Raw genomic sequence first — 24,845 nt, forward strand, 5'->3', positions numbered from 1 at the left:
GAAAAGATTAGGTTATCTAATTCCTGGCCTTGTGCCCAGTGAAAGAAAAACATTACTGAAATTAAAATAAGCAGGGTTTATGACGTGCTATGTATTTATTGGCTATTGGTAGGACACTGCCAGCTATTTTTCTGGCTGTTTCAGAGACTCCCTTCTGAGGAGCACATTCTCTCAGAAGCTGGATGGTGTTTATGGATCTGGCTCTTTGGTTCGTGGGGGTGCCTTAGTGTTTTAGTAGAATCAGAATTATCTGACTGGTATCTGAGATTCTAACACAACATAATCTCATAATGTAAAACTCTGGGTGATGGGAACATGTTCCCTCCCATAAATATTACATGTTCATCTGTGCTTTGCAAGAAAGGTGCTGATGCACAGTGATTTTCTCCCATCTTATTCTGTCACTTTTTATCTAATGATCATTTTTAGAACATAGACTTACTGGAGGAGAGAAAAACTGTCTATCCATTGACAGTTGTAGAACTCTTTACAAAGATATAGGATACCTGGCTCAAATTCAGTAATGGTATTGTAGGAGAGAGTATAAAATAAAATGTAAATCTACCATCCTGTCTACTATTTAGTTCATTTCCTCCCTCTCCCTGGCCTGGATTATTGCCATCATTTCTCTCTTCCTTCAATTCTTGGTTTCCCACCTAAACTTTCCACCAGTCCCGCTTCATCTTTCTAAAGCAGTCTTCTTATCCCATCAACAGCTTTCAGTGGCCTCCTATTGCCCACTCAGTAAGTAACAACTGAACTCCTCCGTTTCTACTGAAGTCCCTGCAAGGTTGGTCTCCTTGCCTCCTTCTCAAAAGCTCCTTCCCTCATTTACAGACCCTGCCCCTTGGACAAACAGAAGTACTTGAGGTTCTTGGACACACACACACACACACACTTTTCTGCCTTAGTCCATGTTGCTTTTTCTGTCATGAATGTCTATGGCATGAATCTTGTTTCTATGTCATCATGACCAATTCCTATGAATTTGTCAAAATGTTGATCTTCCTATGCCCCAGAGCCACACATTTGTCTAACTTGCTTTTCCCCAGCATTCCCCAGATCGTTATAGAGGGTTCAACTAGTCACCATGTATCTCATTGCTTGGGTCTCAAACCTAAGAATTACTTTAAATTCTTTTGCTTTCTTGACCCCTACATCTAATCTATCAGCAAGTTCTTTAAGCTTTATCACCTAAATATCTCCCAAGTTGCAGCACTTTGCTCCATCTCCTCTGCCACCATCCAGACCAAAGTTCCCATTATCTACTGCCTGGACTTCTGCAGTTGCGACCTAAGCAGTCTCCCTATTTCCACATCTGTCTTTTAACAGTTCATTCTCTACACGGCATCCAGAGTAATCTTCCATAAATGTAAGCCAGTCCATGTTATTCCTCTGTTTAAAACCCTTAAAAACCTTTCTATTGATTTTAGAGTAAAATATGACCTTACCTGATCTGCTCCCAGTCCCTATTTCCAAATCTAATTTCACCCTTCCCTTCCCTTGCCCTCACACTTGGGCCACACTTATCTCTTTCCACTTCTTAAAGAAGCCAGCTTATTGATTGCTTGCATTTTCTGTTCCTTCTTCCTGGATCATTCTCTTTCCATATCTTTCGTGTCTGGCTCCTTCTCTTTTACAACTCAATTCAGATATCTTCTGTTCAGAAACATTTTTTCCTAATTATATCTACAATAGCTCCCTGCCCTTATTCCGTGAAATCATTCAGGTATTTCCTTTAGAACATTTATTAGAGCTTGCATTATTTTAATAATTTATCTGTTTGTCTTAACTGCATATATTATCCAGCCCAACTAAATGTAAATTTTTCTTGTTCATTGCTCAACCTCGAATGCTTTACACAGAGTTCTATACATAATAGGCACTAAATGTAAGTATTTGCTGAATGGATGAATGGAGGTCTGTCTCAAATGCCACCTCATCCAGAAGGACTTTCTGCTTCTCACATTCAGAAGCAATACCCTTCTCTGAAATTTCAGTATGTTTTATCTGACTTCACCTATCACACTTTATGCCTTTTGGATAGGATTTCAAGTATTAATAAACATGTCTAATTTCCCTTATTGGATTTTGGGGTCACCATCTGTGTGTCTATTTGATCTTGAAGTTTTCTATAGTGCCTGCCCTAATGTCTTGAACATAGTAGCAATTCAATATTTTATGAATATCTCATGAAAGTATGAGTAAGAGAAGTATCTGCTCACTGTGGATTTCAGCTAAGGAGAATTTGACCCCAAGATGAGACTAAAGAAATGATTAAAATTCTCTTGTCTTGCTCGTTTCAAAAAAAAAAAATAGATACCCATATCTCTTGCTGACAAAGTTGTAAACATAGTTTTCTGTTTACTCCTTTGAATTCATGTTTGTGGATTGGATGTGGAAATGGTTCAATCCCTAAGCCTTCTTTATGATTCTATCAAATCACAGGGCTAGATCCAGGGACTGAGTTGCCACATTTGTCACCATTACCCAAAGCTTCTGTTCTCACTGCTCCGTATTATTGTTATTTCTTAATATTTCCCATAGTCGTCTTCTTTGTAGGTTGTTCACAGTTACCCTCTCTCATTGGCATGTCATTTTTAAGACAACTAAAATGGCTTTAAAACCAGTGTGAAATTCAAAAGTGTGGCAAACAATCTATGAGGCTGATGTACCAGGTACATCAAGTAAATTAGGCATCCATTCTTTTGAGCTTGGAAGAAATGCCTGACTTAGAAACCTCCAGAAGAGAAAATATATCTTCAGTTTTTTAAATCTCCATTTTTCTTTGCCCTGGTTTCTTAAATATTCTCTTTCTAGACTTTTAACAACTTGAGAACAGAGACTGTGTTTTTCACTTCTGTATCCACAGGTACCAGGCTGGGTGAGGCTCTTATTAATTTATTAATTAATACTACCCCAGCTCTTTTCTCAAACTTCGCTTCTCAGACTCTTGGACTGGCCTACGGGATTCTCTGTCCTGACCCTCCTGCCTCCCTCGGTCCCCCAGTGTCTTTGCACTAACTTTCTGAAGAGCTCCTTGGCCTCCCCCAACCAGATGTCTGGATTCACTTTTGATTCATTGTTTCTCATTTCTGTCCTTTGAAAGCAAACATTTTTCTATTGCTAATTTGCTCTGAACAATTAAAGAGACTTGGATGGAAAACTTGGCTTTTACAGGCAGACTTTCTGAAAAAACCCTAAGACTGCTAATTATGACTTCTACCTGAGCCAACCGTGTAATGTGAGTGCCAAAAGAGTTCATATAGACTGAACCTCATTAATAGTTATCATTTACTGAGTTCTTTACACTGTCCCTGGCACTTTTTTTTAGTACCTTGCACACATTACCACAACATTTGACCCTTTCAATGACTCATAGCTGTTTTCCCCATTTGCCAGAAAAGAAATACGGATCACACAGAGGTTAAATAACATGGGTAAGATCACAGAAGCAGAGTTAGAATTTGCGCCAGGATTTAAAGCTCAGGCTTTGGAATCCACTATGGTGTCAATAAAAGCTTTATTAATGAAATCATGGTGACCAGATGATGGGAAAGATGAGTTCACTATGTTGAGAGTTGGTGAGATCACAGCTGGAATTTTGTGAGATGCCTCATTTTATAAGACAAAAGCAAATTGGTCCAGACTACAGACCACGGACTATTGGAAACCACTGAAAAAACTGAGCAGTTTTAACTGACAATTAAAAGCATTGATAAAAAGTCTTCACATATTTGGATTATAGTCCTGTGGAAGAAAAATTCCATGTACTTAACTCATTTACTATAAAAGCCTATAGACATGACAGAAATGCATATTTGGAGTCACTCTCAGGAAAAGTTTTGGACCATTGTGAAAGTGATAAGGTGGGAGGTCTGGGCAGCTGTCAATGAAGTTGTTACTTCAGAAGTGATGAGGTTTTAAAAGTATTGTTATTATTTATTAGTGCATATGTTCAAAGAGAAGGCAGATCTAATTTCAGAAATCTTCCCTGACGCCTCAACTTCTCCTATAACCACAACCCTTAATTTCAAATGTCTACATTGTTTACATTCAGAATATTTTATTGGTATCTTCCACGTGGCAGTACTTGACACTTATTATCTTCTATTGCTGTTATTCAGCACTTTGAGTCCCCCAATTACCCAAGTACGGTAATTCGTCTTGCTGTCATTATTAACTCCCTAATGATGCCTTGCTAATGGTAGATACCCATAAAGCAGAATCTCATTGATCCTTCATAGAACTTCAGTAAATATTTAGTACTAAGTAAAAATTTACCTCAGTTTCACTACTCACTAGTTCTGTGACCTTGGGCAAGGCAATTCAACCCAATTAAACCCTCTCTGTGCCTCAGTTTTCTCATCTGAAAAACTGAGTAACTGGAGTTTCTGTTACAATTACATTTGTTAAAACTGTAAAACTTTTAGAACAGGACCTGGCATATAGTAAGTACTCTCTCTTATATATATGTGTATATATATACACATATATGTGTGTATATATATATGTAGTATTGTAATTTTTTAGTTCTTAACTTCTCAGAGATTGATGCATATTTGTTAAGATAAATACATAATTATTAAAGGATTAGAGAGAGGGGCTAGACAACTGAAGATTTGAAGTTTTGGAAGGACTTTGGAGGTCACCCAGAATAGCCATTCCCATACCCACTGCATATTAATGTATTTCAGTATTATTAATATAAATGGGAATACTTCCTGAAATTTTGGATCCTAGTCTCCACACATAGAATCCTTTTGGGTAGGAATCCAAGATTCTGAATCTTCATTAATTTTCCCGGAAATTTTTTGGAAGCTAGCAGATCACTTTCCTCAGATGGGCTCCAATTTTTTATACATGAGAATACTGAGGCACAGAGAGGCTGTATTATTTCAAGATCAGAAAACTTGGGAGTGATCAAGTAGGACTAGAAGTCAGCTCTCCTCGTGTCTGGGCCACAGGTTGTGGAGGGAATTATTGGATTGTATGATAAGGTTAGATAAGATGACTTCCAAAGTAAATATACAGTCAGCCAGTCAGTCCTCAGAGAGCTATTGAAAGCCAGCTGCTGAACTCTGTTTCTGGAATGGTCAGTAAAATGAGACATGGCTTTTGTTTTCTGTAGGTTTATAATCTGGTGTAAGAAATAAAACCTCTACACAGGTAACCACAGTGCAAGGTGGAAAGCAACAAGGCAGAAGGTCTAAGAAGCTGCCTACCCAGTGTGGGCTGAACTACTTGGCTACCATCTTGCATTCTGAACATGGTGGAGGAAGCTCTGCTCTTCTCACAGGGGAACCCCCGACCACTGTGGTCCTCTCTTCCTGCCCTTCCAGAGGTGATAACTCACCAGCCACTTGGTCTAGAGTTTATTACCCTGGTCATTTGATCAATCTGAGAAGACCTCCCTTTCTATTGTCACAGCTTACCATCACATGCAAGTTTCCTTTATGCGTTTATGTACTATTATTACTATTATTTTTGAGACACAGTCTCACTCTTCTGCCCAGGCTGAAGTGCAGTGGTATGATCTTGGCTCACTGCAACCTCCTCCTCCCAGGTTCAAGTGATTCTTGTGCCTTAGCCTCCCGAGTAGCTGGGAGTACAGGTGCGCACCACAATGCCTGGCTAATTTTCGTATTTTTTGGTAGAGACAGGGCTTCATCTTGTGTGCCAGGCTGGTCTCAAACTCCCGGCCACAAGTGATCTGCCTGCCTCGGCCTCCCAAAGTGCTGAGATTGTAGGTGTGAAACACCGTGCCTGGTGTCATTTATGTATCGAATAAATATTGTTATTTACTACTGTTAGCTAACTTTTATTTAGTTCCCACTATGTACGAGACACTGTTTTAAGGCATTGTCTGTATTAATTAACTCTATGTCAAAGGAAGAGGCGATCTTTCAAAATCTGAAACAATATTTGAAGCTGAATTGTTTGTTAATCAAGGGAGAACAATTTATCTCTCTGAGCAAAGCAAAAGTTGATCCCATACAGAATTTTGGAAGCTATGGAGGGGAGGAATTGGTAAAAAATGCAGAAGTTGGAGTCTTTAGGAATTGACTGGCTTTCAAATTTGGAAGTGTGGTTTCTGGAGTGAGCCTGTGGTCCATGGGCTGACTTTTAGAAGTCAAATGACTACCATAAAGGAAATAAGGGCACAGAAAAAGTGGCTGCAGTAACAAGAATGGAGAGGAGAGGAAAGGGAGGGTCTTGCAGCCACAGTTTCCTTTAATAATGAAGAGAACAGAAACCCAGGTTTGCCTTGCTGACTGTTCCTGGGGTTCTTTCAGCATCCACTGTCTCTTCTCTAGCCCGTTAACTGTGTTCTATGTCTATTGCATCCCCAACCAAATGTTTTCCCTGCTTAATCAGGTCTAGTCTCCTTGCTGTGCTATCAGTTCAGAAAGGCATACAGACAACCTGCGACGGCATCTCAGAGGAGGAATTATCACTGGTTGGTTTGAAGGAACCAGGTTATCACTGGTTGGTTTGAAGGAACCAGGAAGAACTTCTTTCATTTAATAGTCAAAAAATGTTCATCAGACTCCTACAAACTGCCAGGCACTTTCTGGGTGCTATGGAAATAACAGTGAAACCAACAGACACAAACTCACGCTCTCACAGAGCTTAACCTTTCTTTATTGGAGAGACAGATATTTAAAAAATATATATATAAATATATTAATTTACATGGGTATTATATGTCCCATGGTAGTCACTGCTCTGGAATCAAAGCAGAGAAAGTAGTGCAGAGAGGTGGTTACAGCTTCATATGAGGTAGTCAAGGAAGGCCTCCCTGAGAAACTGATGTTTAAAGAATCAGAAGGTGAAAAGACCACAGATGATAGAGCTGTGTGAGCTTGGAGGACAGTAAGAAGATGAGGTTTGAGGTCCATGAGATAATAGGGAAATGGGCCTTTGAGGTTATTAGAAGGATGTTAGCTTTTAGTTTGGTGAGAAGTCATTGAATGCTTTAAGCCGAGGAGTCATCATGTGATCAGATTTACCTTTTCAAGGGAACCGTAGGAGGTACTGTGTCGAGAATAGTCCACAGAGAATGAGGGGAAAGGGTGGAGAAAGATGGTTAGTTGGGAGACTACTGCAGTAACCCTAGCATTTGAAGGTGGTTTGAACTAAGGTAGTAGAAGTGGGGGTGATGAAAAGCAGTCATATCCTAGGTATAGTCTTCATGGAAGATTCCTCAAATTGAAAGACTTCATTAAGAGCCACTATAAACTTTAGCAGTTAGAATGAAAATTCTGAATATCCTTCCTCAGGAGACCACAGCTTGACCTATTCTAGAATCTCCAGAATAGAATCTGACCTGGGCAAATGCTGGGGGAGAAAGAGGCACATTATCACATCTGGCTATAAAAATAAAATGTGTCTATCAAAGAAAAGACATAATCTAGACCCAATTCTGTATAGATTTTTATAGTATTTTCTCCTAGATAATTGTGTGAATTATGGGGATTTTTTTAATTCATTGGTGTGAAGATAGTGATAATTTAAATTTCACTGCTATTCTGGTTACGAGTGGGTGTTGACATTTTTTATTTTATCGTGCGTGTGTATGTGTGTGACACACACACGGAACAGGGTGAGAGAAAGAGAAAGAGAAGCAGACTGAGCAGGCTATAGAGCTGCTGTTATTCCCTGGGTGATAAAAGCTTGAAATCCTACTAATGAGGTTAAAAAAAAAACCTTAACTTTTTCTGTGTGCTTAATAATAGCACTGCCTACTCACATAACCAGAGTTCCTGGAATAATTGCTCTCTTACTCTATTTTTAGGGCCTAAAAAATTTGGGAGGAGAGGAAAGTACCTTCAGGTGCAGAGCATTTCCATCTAAAAGCTCAATTCTAGGGCTTCAACATTTGGCCCTAAACCATGTTAAATGTTTCCTTTCATGTGAAAGTGAAGGCTGGAACTAACATTCATCATTGGAGCTCTGAATGGCTTCTCTTTCAGTGAGAGGACAAAAGATTGATCCTCTGCTGCAGATTCCATCTTTCCCCAACTGGGGGATCTTCCTGTAACATTTTTATCTGGTGCTTTCATAGACACCATTTGTGTTTGCCAATAACAGAATTAAAGTGTTTGTGAAGCCATAGAATTTTATCAGAACGTTTAACTTTGAGGAGAAGGTGGAGTCTAAGGTATGATAAATGTTAACATTGTTAGAGCCCTCACTAAGAGTAGAAGTGTTTGAAATACATATATTTAGAAGGGTTTTTTTTTGTAGACCATTGGAATATTTAAGATGGATTTAAAATAGAAGATACTGTGTGAGGTACAGTGCTGAAAAGTACTTTTAAAATTGTTTCTGTAAATTTCAACAATTAAATGAACATATACGTTATAAGGTGGAGAAACATACTGATGAGAAAAAGAGAATGTGATTGAATCAAAGCTTGTGCTAGAAATTGGTTGAATATCTGGATTGAGTTGCCAGAATTATTTTTGTGGAGGGCTATTTTGGGTAGGCAGTAAGCTTTCTTCTCAGATATAGATTTTCATGTTGACTTTTAACATTTAGTCAATGATCGGCATGTACAGTCTTGAACATGTTCCGTCTCATCCTTTTGCCTGTGCTTAAACTGCAAGGTTGAAAAGTTTAAAGGCATTTAATACAGGCTTAACAAACCATTGTGCTGCTTTCTTTCCTCTATCACTCTCTATGTAGAAAATGGCTGAAAAACTGGGGGCTCTCAAGGACAAAGCAGTGTCTGTAATATAGAGGAACACTTAAACATAGAATTAAAACATACAATTAAGATTAGTGACATGTTTATATTGCTGCTTTTTAAGGAATGATTTGTTAAAAGGGAAAATATGGTATCCCTGACAAATTATGAGAGAGAGAGAGAGAGAGAGAGAGAGAGAGAGAGAGTGTGTGTGTGTGTGTGTGTGTGTATAACAGACGTGGGCTTATGTTTACAAAGATGTTTTTGTACATGTGTTTGAAAGGTGACTGCAAGAATGAGTAAAATGGGTTGCATTTACATTTCTTGGTCTCCTCCACACTCCCTGATGCTAAACAAGATGCTGCAAGAATGGAAAATAGAACTTTTGTGTAAACTTTGTAATCTAGTTCATAGAGAAATTGGCCAACAGCTACATACACCTAAAGGAAGAAGAGACATACATTTGGAGAAACATATTCATGTGTGCTAGTTCAAGAAGAAAACAGCTAGCTCTTTGCCTTTGAAAATTTCAATATTCACTTTGTTGAAGGTGACCAGGTGATCTCTCTTAGATACTTCAATAATTCAGATACATCCAATACATGATGGATCTTCATAAAATTCAGTTTGTTATTTCAATCTGGAAATGCATTATCTCTTCCTTAAGGAAAACAAATTGTGTAAGGACAGGTGCTATTTTCTTTTTCTCTGCCCAAAGCTTCATCCTAGGGCTCAGAAATGCTAAAGGACTTTGTACAAGGAAATGAAGCTAAAAGCTTGCTACCTTAATTATAGGATTTGTCTACTAAACGCACCAGATTCTGAAAGTTAAAACAACTATTGTATGATATTGTATTATTTATATTTTAAGGGGATACTGACAGCATAGAGGAGGTGTTAATTCTAGATAAAAATCTGAAGGGCTTTTTCCTCATCCTTTTCTCCAAATGCCTAACTCCTGTTCCTCCGTCTTGAACTCTCCTGTGGTAGAGTGATGCTTATCTCTGAGTAAACGATTAGGGAAATCAATCATTCGTGCATGTGTAGAAATGCCAATGAATATTTACTCTCTCCTAGGGGTAGTCGCTTTGTGAACCAACTCTCTAATTATGGAAAACATTTTTTTTTCAACTTCAAACACCATCTAGCACGGTAATTGTTGTATGTGAATGGTACCTTTCCTCATCAGACCTGAAATCATACTGAATGAGGGGGTCATATACTCCATGACTAACTCAGCCCAGTACAGAGTGACATATATAATAAGGTAGATTTACTTAATCCATAAATTGTGAGCTTTCTTTGTAAAATTTTCCTTAACTCTATCATACCATGGTATGTCATAAGAAATTGTCAGCTCAACACCTCAAATGATGCCTTCATGTATTAAAAGATGTGCCATTGGAAGCTGGGATAGTGATGCATTTTGTCCCCTGTGCTTTGTTATGTGATGTAATTAGATTATATCTCAAACACAATTTGTTTGCTTGCTTCCAGGAGATATTGATCAACAAGAGATGATTCCAAGTAAGAAGAATGCTGTTCTTGTGGATGGAGTTGTGCTGAATGGCCCTACAACAGATGCAAAAGCTGGAGAAAAATTTGTTGAAGAGGCCTGTAGGCTAATAATGGAAGAGGTGGTTTTGAAAGCTACAGATGTCAACGAGAAGGTACAAATTAAAACCTGTAAGAAATTGCAGAAATGGGAAAGATAGATGTTCCCCAAATCAGTATGGCTGAATAGAAGGCAAATGGGAAGGCCAAGTTTTTATTTCTTCTATGCCTTTTTCTCAAAAGGATGTCCAGATATAAAAGTGCAGGCTGTCCTTCAGGCAATTCCTGCTCTTCTTGAAGGGTTGCCTCCTTACTCTGGCGGTCATCATTCATGGGAAGATTGGCTGAGACCCTAGAGCTTAATCACATAAGGACATGAAGCACAGGGATGAAACTCCCTGCACCCTAGATAATAACGTAGATAAGTAACCTGCTAATCTGACTTATGCAACTCTCTAATGCTCTTTGCTCCCCATTTTCTGGTGCACACTCTTCATGTTGTTCATGAGAATCAAGCAAAAGATAGAAAAGGATGTGAAAACATTTTAAATTTATCTTGAGGTCCTTATGAAGAGCTTGTCTAAATTTAGCCTAGAAATCTTAGTTGGTTAAGTCTGACTCCTTTCTGGTACCAATTATCGGTTGTAGATTTCAAATTCAGGCTCAAATTCAATTCAAATTGATATTAGAACCACCGCTAATGGCATCTACTCTTAAGAATACTTACTATGTTCTAAGGACTACTCCTTATGCATTTAATCCTTTCAAAAGCACTAAAAGGCAGATATTATTACCTCCATTTTAGAGCTGGGAAAGAAAGTCAGGTACAAAGAGGTCAAATATGTTGTCCAAGATTATACACAATATCAGAGCTGGGACTAAAATCCAGGCAGTATCACTTCGCAATCTGCACTCTTAACTACTCCATATGCCTCTTAAAATTACTGAATTAACCTTTATCACATTGGTTTTCATGTTGGAGGTGGATTATCAACAAATGGATGTAAGAAAGAGATTTTTATTCCAGTTATATTAGTTAGAAATAAGTATCATTTTTAAAAGATTTTGAAAGTCAGGTGATATTTATTCTGAATTTTTGATCACGTGCCTTTTGGAAAACTAACAGGAAAATAGATTGATGCATGAATTTGGAAGTTATGTTCAAGGCAAAATCCTGATGGTGTTTGGTATTTGCCCAGAGAGCATATTTATAATTATATAATTTCTGTTCTTCTCTGTACTTGTGAAATACTTTGGACCTGCTTTACATTGGAGTACACTGCTCCTCTGGCAGTTTTTTTTATTGGCCTTTATTCAATCATTAAATATTAACTGAGAATTAGCTATGACTAAAGCTTTATATTCAGCCCTAGAGAATATAAAGAAAAACAATATAAAGGCCCAGCTCTGAACAGAATTTATAATCTAATTGGAAGGATATGTTTTCATTAGAAAAGGCAGCGGGGGTCCCAGTAAGGATGTGATAAATGCTTTGAGACTAGAGCAGATTTTTGGGATTTCACTCAGGAGCGGGTACTTTGAGCTCAGATGTGGAATGTAAGTAAAGGGCAAGTGAGACTTTTGGGGGGCAGTGGCAGGGGAAGAGAAAGGTTGGCGTTAGGGTACTCATTCCTGGAAGAAGAAAGCAGGAAGGTCAATAATGTTAAGAGCATTGCAAAAGGACAAGATGTATTTAACACAGCAAGGGGACCATTTTTTGCCCGGAAAAAAAGGGCTCACACAGGGGACTAATAAGATGAGAAACAGAAGATCTTCAGATCCTAAGTTGTCAATTAAGGAACCACAAGTCAATCACAATGTAATAGATGTGCAGGCTACCCACGGGAAGTTGGATTGAAAGCTATGCTAGAGTTGGGGTAAGGAGGTGAAGTTTTCATACCACTAACTTAGCCTACCTTGTTTGAGATCCAACAGAGCACCATTAAAAGGTAGCCTGCAGGTATATACCCAAGCTTGGTGCAGTGATCACTGCTAGTTTCATTAGCAGAAAATTCTTCATCAGCCAGTTTTTAAAACTGAATTAGAATTTATATTCAGTAAAATTTACCCCTTTGGGGTGTGGTTCTATGAGTTTCAGAAGTCATAACTATTACTACGATATGATGGAACTGTTCTGTATCTTCATTAGAATAGTTATATGACTATAACTATTCTGTGCCTCTCTTTAATCAATCCTCCCTTTCCTCTAGCCCCGGAAACCACTGATTTTCTTTCCCTATGATATTTGCCTTTTCTAGAATGTCATGTTGATGGAATAGTACTGTAGTAGGCTTTGAGTCTTGCTGTTTATCCTCAACAAAATGCATTTGAGATTTATCCATGTTGTTGAATGCACCAGTAGTCATTCCTTTTGATTGTCTCAGGCATTTCCAATTTACTTCTGCCTGTCATGGTTATAGCATCAGAGTTTCATTTCATACTACTTGCACAACTTGGTATTTCCTCCTGCTTCCCCCAGCCTGCCAGTCTTTTCACTCCCTGGCTACTTCCCTCTCTCTCTCCTCCCCTCCACAGCCAAAATTTTTAGAGATTATCTATATTCCCTCCCTCCATTTCTTCACCTCCTACATTCTCACTTCAAAGCAATCTGGCCTCCGCCCCCACCTCTCTAAGTCAAGCTGCTCTTGCCAAGAACACCTCCTTGTTGATAAATTCCATGAGCACTTCAGTCTTTATCTAATTCAGCTTCTTAGCAGTATTTGACAGTGGTGAACATCTCCTTCCTAAAGCATTCTTTCTTCTTGGTTATGGTAGCACTAAACTCTTAGGATTCTCCCTACCTTTCTGGCATGACCTCCACAGTACAGGCAGGCTCCTCTTCCTATGCCCATTCGTAAGTGTTGGTGATGCCCAGAAAGATTCTGCTCCTTTCCTTCTCTGCTGTAGGTTCTCTCTGAGCCACATCAACTACTGTTATATTATCAGAGAATATCCCTGAAACTCTGTCCTCAATCTTTTGCAAGAGCCTCAGATCAACTGCTATACAACTTTTGGATATTCTGAAGGTGCCTTGTCCTAAACATGCTTACACCTCATCATCCCCACACCACCCCAACCAGATCCTTCTCCTGCTATCCCCATTGCTGCCATCCAATCTTGTGTCCAAGCTGGAAACCTTAGGATGATCCTTGGCTCATTCATCTCACCCTCAAAATCCAACTGATTTCCAAGTTCTAGTGATTCTGCATTTTAAATATCTCTAAAAACTACATACTTAATACAGCATTGACTGTCATCCAGATCATCACCTTCTCTTGCCTGGCTTATTACAGCAACATCTTATTTCAAATTTTATTTGGAATCTCCACATAACAACTAAAGCTATTGCCCCAAACACAAATATGATCCTTTCATTCCCCTGTCCTAAACATTTAACTGGCTTCCTTAGAGCCAAGTCCAAACTCTGTAATATGTCACATAAAGCCCATCATGATCTGAGCCTTGCTTATCTCTGTTTATTCATTCATTTATTCAACATATCTTTATTGAACACTATTATGTGCAGACTCTGTGGTAGTCACTTGGGATCAGTGAGCAAAAAGACAGATCTGCTTGTATGGAGATTATGTAGGATACAATAAATAACAGTATATTAGAGGGTGATAAGTGCTTTGTAAAAAGGAATGGTAGGAAAGGTTAAAGGGGATTGATAGAGGTAATGGGTAGATTTTAATTTTAGGTAAGGGAGTCAGGATTGCTGTTGTTGAGAAAGCGACTTCTGAGCAAAGCTTTGAAATAAGTGAGGGATTCAGTTATGAGGATATTTTGAAAAACATTCTAGGCAGAGGGCACACATAGTGCAGAGACCCCAGTATGGGAACATCCCTAGTGTAGTTAAGAACAGTAAGGAGGCCAGGGTGGCAGAAGCAGAGTTAGCCAGAAGGAAAGTAGCCCCAGATGAGACTAGAGGAAAAATGAAACCAGGAGAAGCCGATCGTAAAGGATCATTTTATGTCTTTGTAAGGACCTCAGGTTTTACTTTGAAAGAAATAGGGAGCCATCAGATGTATTTGAATAGAGGAATGGCCATGGCTTAAGTTTAGGAGGATCATTCTGGCTGCTAGGTTGATTGCAGACTGCGTAGGGCAGGGTACACGCAGAGAGAAAAACTGCTTCAGCATTCCTGTTTTATTTATTTCCTCTCCATTTCTCAAAAATCTGTGTTCAAGCCATACCAAATGTACTTGATTTTACAGATGTGCCATAGGATCGGAATTTTTTATCTCTTTTAATTTTACTTTTGATCTTTGTTACTTCTGTCACTTCCATCTAGAACCTCCCTAAACTTTGATTCACTCCACTCTTATTCTATGTAACAACTTAGATATCAGTATCACTAGGAAATCTCCCTTAACCTTGCAAATCTAAGATGGCACCCCTCATTGGTTCCCATCAACATCTACATTATTATCATAGTTCTTTTCATCTGAACTATAGTTGCATGTTTAAATCACCTGCTGCCCAGAAGCTTTGTAATGGTAGAGTCCACGTTTGTAACATCCTCTCAATACCTGGCTATGGTGGATACTCAATTTGTGTTGTGGTTGAATCTCCAGGTGTGTGAATGGAGGCCTCCTGAACAACTGAAACAGCTTCTTGATTTGGAGATGAGAGACTCAGGCGAGCCACCCCATAAACTATTGGAACTCTGTCGGGATGTCATTCACTACAGCGTCAAAACTAGTAAGAACTTTAATTTATTTCCTTGATCTGTACCTCTGACAAATTCTTACGTTTGTAAAGCATTTATTTACCTCTCAAAGCTGAGTATAGCAATGTTTATGGAATGAGAAATCTGGATCAAAAAATTAGTAGTTCTGATGTTTTTGCAATGGTCCCTTTAATTCCTAATCCAGATTCATTGCCAAGGCCAAAGATAAGTTGATAGAAAAACTGTTGGTGTTAGTGTTTGTGTGTAAATATCCTCTTCTCCTTGCCAATCCCCACATACTAGTTGTAATCAAGATCATATATTATCACTGCTACTTATTTCTTGTGTTAGACCAAACTGGCAAATAGTATTTTGATTATATAAATTTGTTAAGGGATTTTAAATCTTGATGGCCCAGAGTATGCAAAAAAAAGTGTTCAAAAGGTATCTTTAATATAAACAGAAATGATTTATTTGGAAGACACTGATTAGCTCTTGGCAGTTGGTAATTGCCAAACTATTTGATCAAATCTGGCTGCATCAAAAATAAATAAAAGCCCTTAGATAGATATAAGACAAATGAATAAATTCCAAGTTTTTGATGAGATTTCACAGTGATGTCATAACTACTGTGAACTTTGTACGTGCAGTGATGTGATGTCAATCTTACACTGAGGCACCATTCCAGCTTACCTGTTAATATCCTGTTCATCCAGTGAACAAGTTTCAAAAATGGGAGAATAATCTTCCAAAATATTTGTCAGTGTAATGTAAAGGTAATCTAGTGCTTAAGATCATACAGGCATTACTTTGTAAATTCTGACACTGGACTAAGTTTAGTGGAAAGAACATAGTAAAATTCTGGCTAAAAATAATTGGATTATATTCCTTTGGGAAAGTGGTGTATGTATCAAAAACTCAGTTAGCATTTCAAAAGCAGAGATATGTATCTTATTATTACAGTGCATGTCAAAAGTGCAGAATGACATTTAATGCAGTAGATTTTTCAGTTTACTGGATATTTTTCATGTTACCATGGAAATCAATCATAAATTAACACAGAACTAAAAAAAACTTATTAAAATTACTTGTAGCAGTGCCTGTTTTTTTTCTTTTTTGCCAGATCAGGGGAAGTTTTCCATGTTTAAGCTGAAAAGACATTTTCTTTTGAGACTTGTTTTTTTATTGATCCCCTAAAGAGAAAAATAAATAAATAAACTAAAACCAGATGCTGTAAATTGTAATGAGAGGCCACCAAATAAAATGATTCCCAAATACTCAAATGTAGAAATAGACCTCCTGCCTCTTTGTTCTGTCATGCTGAGCTTCCTGAGATTGAGAATGTCAAGCCAGTTAGCCGGGTGTATGGTGTGATTATTCACATGGTGTAAAGCCAAGAACCTTTATGAGACCTTTTATAGAAGGGGAAAAAAATTAAAATTGGAACAAGACATTGTCTCTTAAAGGCGATTGCATTTCAAGCAAATTGAATTAGAAGTGTACATAAACCGCATAGTGAGTCACATTTTACTCCATCTATATACTGCCAGTTGCATGGGTCCAATCTGAAAAATGAAAAGGCTGCTCAGCCATAGCCTGGAGTGAACTCTGTTGGGAGTGAAATGTATGAGGTGAGAAGTTAATATTGATATTTTCAGAAAAAAGGCAGTACCCTGTGATCCTTGGACAAATAGTGTTCAAATAATTATTTAAGGGTTCTGGTTTGGGTCTGGGTTGTAAAAAAGATGAGCAAGTAGTAAATCAAAACTCTTAAAAGACAACTCAGATTTTACTCAAACACTGATCAGTAGAAAGGGCTCTAAGATGGGTCTTCAACATGTTTTTCCTTGTACATGATACTGTTTTGGATTTTTTTAGAATGAGGTATAATTTATATTCAGTAAAGTGCACAAATCTTAATTGCTCGGCATGATGAATTTGTACATAGCTGTGCATATGGAGCCATCACCTGGATCTAGATATAGACCAATTCTAGCACTCCAGAGGCTCTCTGAAGTCCCTTCCCAATCCATAATTCTTTCCACAAAGTACCTAGAATGCTAACCGCCATCTCCTTAGATAGCTTTGTTGGTTTTGAATGTCATATAAATGGAATTACGTTATATATAACTCTTTTGTGTGTGTCTGCTTTCATTTTCTGAAAGATTCGTTTATGTTAATGCTTTATCAGTAGTTTTTTTTATTGCTGCATAGATGAACACTCCGTTTTAAATTTACAGACCACCCAAGATTTTTCAACCAATTGTATGCTGGACTTGATTATTACTCCTTGGTGGCCCGATTTATGACCGAAGCATTGAATCCAAGTGTGTAAGTGCCATGCTATGAAAGTTCACACCAAACGTGGACTAGAGACTTTAAGTAGATGAAATTTTATTTCAAAAATTTCTATTTAATGGTTTCTTTTGCATAGTGCCATCGTAAATAATGGAATAGTTTTATGATACTTATCAGTATTCAAATAGCTATTTGATTTAAATAGTGGTACCGTGAGATGGAAAAGGCAGTCATTATTACCTCCATTTAACAGATGAGAAAATTGATTAGGCAATTTTTTATTTGTTCCTGCATGAAAAATCATTTTCTGTGCTAAGTGATGGACAGACATATTGAACATAAATAAACCTTGACTCTGCCCTCATGGAGCATAATATCTGGTATAAAAATGCTAATTGAAGTAGTCCACAAAAATTAATGTAAAATCCAAACTCTCATCTGAAGGAAAAGTACAAAGTGTTCTAAGTATTCATATGAATAGGACAATTTTTCCTAGTTGGAAGCTCAGGAGAGTGTGCTCTGCAAAGGTGACAGTTGACACTGAATAAGTGTTATTAGGTGATAAGGTGAGGGATGAGTTCTAAATAGACAGAATGACATGTATAAAGGCCCTGTGGCAGAACACAGCATGCCATTCTCTATGAACTGAAAGGCCAGTGTGGGTATAGCTGAGAGAGTTACAAGGACTGTAGTGGAGAATAAGACTAGAGAAAGAGAGGTAGAGATAGAAGCCAGACATACAGGGCCCAGGTGACCATGTTTATGAGTCTTTCTAAATGTAACAAAAAGCCATTGAAGGTTTCTAAATCACTAGGTGCCATTTGCTTACTGAAAAAATCTCTAAAAATATAAATAGATTGGAGAGGACCCGTTAGGAGGGCATTAGTCAGGTGAGAGGAAAGTAGCTTGGACTTGGAGAGGAGAGATAGGAATAGAGCGGAAAAGAATGAGTTCAGAAAATAAAACAGAAAAGATGGGATACACATCTTGGAAATAACGGTGAAAGGGAGAACATTTCTGGGACAATGCCTGGGTTTCTGGCTTTCATAGCTAGGTTCATGGTCATATTCATAGAAATAAGACGCACTGGGAGAGGGAACTGGTTTTCAAGTATATGGTGAAGGAGGCAAGAGCAAGCATTCCATTTTCAGTTGTGGGCATTTGAGTTTGCAGTGACTTTAAAATATCCAAGAATGCATAGGAACTAAGCTGAGAAATATATGGGCCTGGAATTCTGATGTCTATATGAAAGGTTTAAAATTAAGAATTATCAGTGAAATTATGGTAATTGAAATGTTGGACGTGGATGAGATTTCCTATGTCAGTGATTCACCACACCCTGACTATTCATGAAAATCACTTGAGAATTTTATAAAAATGTATTGATACCTGGGTGCCAACCCAGGCCAATTAAATCTGAATTTCTGTGGCCGTGCCCCATGCATTGATATATTTACAAAGTTCAACAAGTGATTTCAATGGGAAGCCAAGATAAAGAACTGCTACCTAGGGGACAGAGTATAGAGTGGGGAGAGAAGGCAGCTCAATACTGGGCCTTGAGGACATCTAACATTTAATGGTTAGGAGGAACAGGGTCAGCTTACAATGGCAAGAATAGAAGGAAAAAACCAAAAGGCTAGCTGTGGCAGCCACAAGGAGTGTGTGCCTAGTGTCACATGTTGTTGAATATTCAACTAAGAGCCTAAACAGCATCCACTGGATTAGCTACATGGATGTCACTGGCAACTTTAGGGAGGGTTTTGATGGAGTGATGACAGCAGATACCAGGTTACAATCAGTTACAGTGAGGGTAAGTCAGGAGAGACAGTAAAATTACACACCTTTTTCAATCTTTTCTTGTATATCCTGGGTTTTCTAACTCTTCATCTAAGTTCAAAAATCTCTAAATATTTCAGATTAAAGAAGTGTTAAATTGCTGCTAAGCTAAACCATCCACTCAAAATATGCCAACCCATGAGTGTGTTCTATCTTGTCTTCTCCTCCACCTCCGGGCTGATTCCTAGATTTACAATTGAGCCAGTTTTCAAAGACAGGCTTAATACTTTTTTTTATTATGAAAGAGTAACTATTTTATATATATTAGTAGGTTCATATAAATATATGCTTTTTTCATACTTTTGGTGTATGTACATTGGCTTCATAACATGGTTAAGAAATAGAATCTATCTTTTTAAATTTTTTTTGAGACAGAATCTTGCTGTTGCCCAGACTGGAGAGCAGTGGCATGATCTCGGCTTACTGCAACCTCCGCCTCCCAGGTTCAAGTAATTATCTGCCTCAGTCTCCCGAGTAGCTGGGATTACAGGCCCCTACCACCATGCGTGGCTAATTTTTGTATTTTTAATAGAGATGGGGTTTCACCATCTTGGCCAGGCTGGTCTTGAACTCCTGACCTATGATCCACCCGCCTTGAACTCCCAAAGTGCTGGGATTACAGGCATGAGCCACCGTACCCAGCTGAATCTATCTCATTTTTAAGATGGCATAACATCTGTAGAGTTGACACATATATAGGTGATACATAGTAGGTGACCAGCTTTTATGCCTCAATCCAAGGTTTTCCTTTCCAGATGTTAAAATAATTGCATTAAAAATTCTGTGACTATAAATCTAAATGTGTCTGCTTAACTGACATATTTAGAGTATACATTTATTCAGATACAATTTAATGTAATCCCTTAATTGAGAAGGAGATCATAGATATGTAGTCACCCTCAAGTTGTCTGGAGAGAGAAGATACTCAAACATTATCAAACAAGGCATGGTGACTGTTGCAATGTGGGTTCCCAGGAATGCTGCTCTAGATGGTGTTTAGTGAGTGGGACGTTTATTAAGGAATACCCTTGGGATCAACATGAGTGACCTGGGGAAGGAGGAGGAGAATGCAAGAAAGGGCAGGGATAGGAGTCAAATTGCCATGCAGGCTTCATGACAATCTTGGCTGATGCTCGGAGATCTCTGGAACTAGAGTGGCCCTTCAAGAGAGGTCTGGAGTTGGGCCCAGACAGCTAGGCCTTTACATCTCCAACAGCCATCAGGTGTAGACCACCACAAGAAGTGGTGTGACCCTGGAGGAGGTAGCTCCCTGCAGCCAAGGCAATCTCTAAAGCGGCTAATACAGCAATGTTCCGACAACAGCGTTCCAGCCCGGAGCAACACATCCTTCATTGACAAGGGATTTGGGTAGTGCTTTGCAGTAAAATTATCACATAAGAGATGTCTCACAGAACACTCCTCATTTATACAGACACAGAGAGTGTAGTAGAGGAAACCCTGGTTCAGGTGGAGTAATCTCCACTTAGAATATCTAGAGGGGACTGTTAGCATACTCATGGCAGTAATCTGATAAAACCTGGTTACCATGACAATGGATTTTCTTTGACCATCAACAGCATCCAAGTCAGTGTTCCAAGCATCCACAGAGTGAAATGGCCACTGCTCATGGCTAATACATAGAATGCAAATGCATTGCCTTTATCTCCCCTCATGGAATTGAGGTTTTCCTCGAAAATAAGACTGCTGTAGCAGCTTGCAGATCCCTAAGGCCACAAGCTATTGGCATTTATCTAACCATGACTAGTGCTGTCACTAGTGGAGTAATTCTCTATTTTCAATGGATAAATTTCCAAAGACTGCCTACACTTCAGCAGCCACTTGGTTTAATAGAACTCTTTGTGCATTTCTTGGGACACCAAAGGAATGTTTTGACTCTAGTCATAGAAGTGAAGTGTTTTTTATATCTATCTAGTTATACGTATGAGGTGTCCCCAGTGTTTCTGTTAGTGGAAGAAACGGTTCTGAAGAAAATGATTGAATTTGTTGGCTGGAAAGAAGGGGATGGAATATTTAACCCAGGTGAGTACAATTAGTTATTGATATCAACCTTCCAATACAACCCCGTAAAAATTTATCCATGAGGAACAACTCCTTGCAGATTTATACATGACAAAAAGTTGGATATTAATAATTCTACTTGCTGAGAATCTAGCTTCTGCCTTTCTCCAGAGTGATAATATTTTGCATTAGTGCTAAATAAATGACATACATACTTAATGAATGAGATGCCTACAGTTTAGGATTTATAACTAACACAAATGAATTGATTTGATGCTGGAAGTTTGGAAGGGCTATAAGTCCTCTAAATTTTAAAAATCAAATTTTACTTGAGAAGATTTCTGAGTTACATTTGTTTATCCTGTAGTCCTTTTTTGTAGCCAGAAACCAACAAATATTATTTCAGTTTTATTGATTAGGTGACAAAGAATGTTAACTATGGAGACTTAGGTACTGGCCCTAAGTCTAGAGCTCACAGATTGAGACTTTTGGTTTGAAAAAAAGCCTGTCATGGGAATAAACCAAAATTTATCCTCTAAGAATAAAAGTTCTAGAATTAGAGATTAGGGTATGTAATAAAATATTCAGAATAATGGGAGCAGGGAGGTTGGTGTTCATGTGCTTTACACAGTGATTTTTCATTAGACTAAAGCAGCCATGGCCATTCATGCTTTCCACTGTATTCAGCATTTTGCGAGCTATAACTTCATGCTGTAAATATGCCATTTTAATTTTGTTTTTGCAGGTGGCTCAGTGTCCAATATGTATGCAATGAATTTAGCTAGATACAAATATTGTCCTGATATTAAGGAAAAGGGGCTGTCTGGTTCGCCAAGATTAATCCTTTTCACATCTGCAGAGGTAAAAATTATTTTTGGTATTGAATATAGATTTTCTGAGAATGTATATTTAAGAGGGCTTTGAGGACTCCCAATGCGATTTTGTCCTATACCCATGTGACTAATATGCTGTAGTATAACATAGTATTTCATTCCAAAGTAAATTGTAATGAGTTTGATGTTGTAACGCCTGGTCCAATTTTGTATAATTACATTTAAAATTCAGTCTGTAACAACATTTTAAGAAAAGAATATTTAATTTGAAAGTGCTATCTCTGTGAATCTTTGAGTGTCTTATTTGTTAGTACTTAGATGAACACTATGGATCTCAGCTATATCTTCTACTCACATTTCCTTGTAAAATGATTGCTTTGATTGGCTAATATAAGGGATGTGTATCTTACTGTATATCTTTTCCCTGGAAAAGTAACAATGAAAACACACACACACACACACAGATGTTGCTACAGTTCTCCATCTCCTATTTTACTCTCCACTAAAGTAGGAGGTCAGACAGTGGATAAGCGCATTGGCTTTGAGTTAGGCTGCCTGGATTCAGTCCCTGACTCTGTCACTTACTATCAGAGTAACCTTGAGTGAGTTAATTTGTGCCTCAGTTTCCTAAATTTGTAAAAATAAGTTTATCACTTAGTTCTTATAACCAACAAATCACCCCAAATATACAGTTATCATTCTATAACTGTATATTATCACTTGTAAGTCTCAAGATAGCTGGGCAGATTTGCTGCTCTTGGCTGGGCCCCCTTCCACGTCTAGGGGTTGGCGGCTAGGGGTTGGCTGGCTGATGGCCCATCTATGAGTGGCTCAGCCGGGATGATTCCAGTGATGCCTCTCTGCTCCTTATGTCTCTCATTCTCCAGCGGGTCAGTCTAGGTGTATCCTCATGGCAATGGTGCAGGTATAAAAGGGCATGGCAACACATCAGGCCTCTTGAGTCTTAGCCTCAGAACTGGCCATTGTTACTTCTGCCTCATTTTCTTGGCAAAATCCCATCTGTGAGCTCAGATCCAAGACGTGGGAAGAAAGACCCTACCTCATGGGGGGACTTGCTGTAAAGTCACCAGGCAAAGGATTTGAATACACGGAACAGAGAACAACTGGAACCATTAGAACAATCCAGCAACCACGCAGTAGTCGCTGATTAGTGAGTTTTGGTAAATGTTAAATGAGTAATTGCATGTAAAGTATCATCTGGGATATAATAGATTTTTTAAAATATTAAATGTAATTGTTACTAGGAGGAGAATGATCCAGCTGCAACAAGGTGGGCAGAAGTAGATGGCACAGCTTAAGTGCAGCCTTTATTGGAAGTGATTTTTTCCCTTTCCTATTCTTGTGTGATTCCAGTGGATGCCTCTGTCTATTCTCTACCACTGCTTCATCACCCAGGTTCTTGGCAGAATATGAGTTTAGCTTCTTAACTTCTGAGATATAATATCAGGTATCCCGTCACTAACATGAAGTGGACAAAATAAAAAACTGAGAGTTTGTTATTTCCAGCTAGGCTTTCCTGTATCTATCATTTTCTTCTAAAGACAAAAGTTAGTTTCTTATTGCAAAAGGACAAATTGTGCACTAATTTCTCCTCAGTAGGAGAAAATATGATCACTCTCATGTTTTCCTCTCACCCTGTCTGACCTTTGCTCTGGTTCTTTCAGCACTAAGTGCAAAGTGGGAGTTGAGTGATTGGAGGCAACTGGGAGGAATCATCTAGCCTGAGATTCTTAACTCAGCCATTCGAGGCTCTTGTTCATAAGACATTCTTTCTGTACCAAGAGAAGAATTTTTGATAATGTGGACAGCTGGGAAAAAGTACTTGATTATTTGGGATTATTATGGAATAGTTTCCTTCTTCATGCTTCAGCCCTGGATGTTTCAATGTGAGGGACCCCAGTGGATCATAAATGCAGAGTCTCTTCTGCATTCAAACTGCTATTTCTAAGCTGTGGAAAGCTGATTAAATAGCGCCCAGGTTATCAAGCTCAGGTTTTTTACTTTTGCCTTTTTCATTCCTCATTTGGTTTAAAGCTTGCTGGAGTTCTCTTCTGGAATAATTACCATGGAAAGGGAAAAGATATTACATGGAAGCCTAGAATAAAGATTATGCCTGGGAAAGATCAGTAACAGGTGGGGCTTATGAACTGGGAGTGAAAAGAAATTGAAACCTTATGTAGTTGTGAAACCAGAACTAAGTGGTTTTTAAAAACTTTCCAAATAGAGGCAAAATATATGCCTTGGCTAACATGCCAGCAGAAGCTGGAGCCAGAAAAACCAACAACTAGGTAATTCCACAGAAAAATTACATCACTTCGAGCATACTGTAGCCTTCAATTTATATTTTCACCCCATTGGTTGAGACACTACTTTGCAGGCTCATTCCTTTCCCTACTCTCTCAAAGAGTCAGGTTATAGCATTTGCACTATTTTAATTCATGTTTTATTGACTGCCTTTACTACTTATTACAACAAATCCATCTATTTCATTAAAGAATTAAAGAAGGATGTGTTTACTAGACAGTCTTAAACTCTGCGTTAGTCTTTTTGCTATACCTCCCTTATTTTCTTTTATGGGTTTGGTCCATGGCCCAGTACTGTTCTATTAGGTGGTCTTTTCCAGTTTTTGTGCTACCCCAAATTATTCCATTTCTATCTTGCACCACCAAGTGCAGAATATACGTACCCACCACTGAAGGTGTTTTTGCATGTGTTAGGCTTTTATTGTAATTCTACTATTGATAAAGACCTGCAAGGTCATGACAAAGACCTTTGCACTGTCAGTATATCCAAGGTTGCCTCTCTAGTGCTAAATAGGAATCTAAGAGAAGGGGACTTTTGGAGAAATAAAAGTAATAAATCTATGGCTTGGTTTGCACTTTGATATAAATTTCTTGGGTGTATAGAAATCTCATGTTTG

At 38.3% G+C, this 24,845-nt stretch overlaps 1 protein-coding gene across 1 annotated transcript in view; it reads left to right on the forward strand.

Annotated features, from left to right (window-relative positions):
• The first annotated feature begins 3,804 nt into the window (after positions 1 to 3,804).
• GADL1 (glutamate decarboxylase like 1) overlaps positions 3,805 to 24,845 on the forward strand; it is a 137,817-nt gene continuing 116,776 nt past the window's right edge. Inside the window, exons 1-7 of the mRNA XM_054480849.1 lie at positions 3,805 to 3,869; positions 6,379 to 6,479; positions 10,190 to 10,362; positions 14,824 to 14,950; positions 17,159 to 17,249; positions 20,986 to 21,092; positions 21,817 to 21,932. Of these exons, the coding sequence (XP_054336824.1) occupies positions 3,805 to 3,869; positions 6,379 to 6,479; positions 10,190 to 10,362; positions 14,824 to 14,950; positions 17,159 to 17,249; positions 20,986 to 21,092; positions 21,817 to 21,932 (780 nt within the window). The remainder of the gene's footprint in view (positions 3,870 to 6,378; positions 6,480 to 10,189; positions 10,363 to 14,823; positions 14,951 to 17,158; positions 17,250 to 20,985; positions 21,093 to 21,816; positions 21,933 to 24,845) is intronic.

The sequence above is a fragment of the Pongo pygmaeus genome, chromosome 2, assembly GCF_028885625.2.
Source record: "Pongo pygmaeus isolate AG05252 chromosome 2, NHGRI_mPonPyg2-v2.0_pri, whole genome shotgun sequence".
Taxonomy (NCBI): Eukaryota; Metazoa; Chordata; class Mammalia; order Primates; family Hominidae; genus Pongo; species Pongo pygmaeus.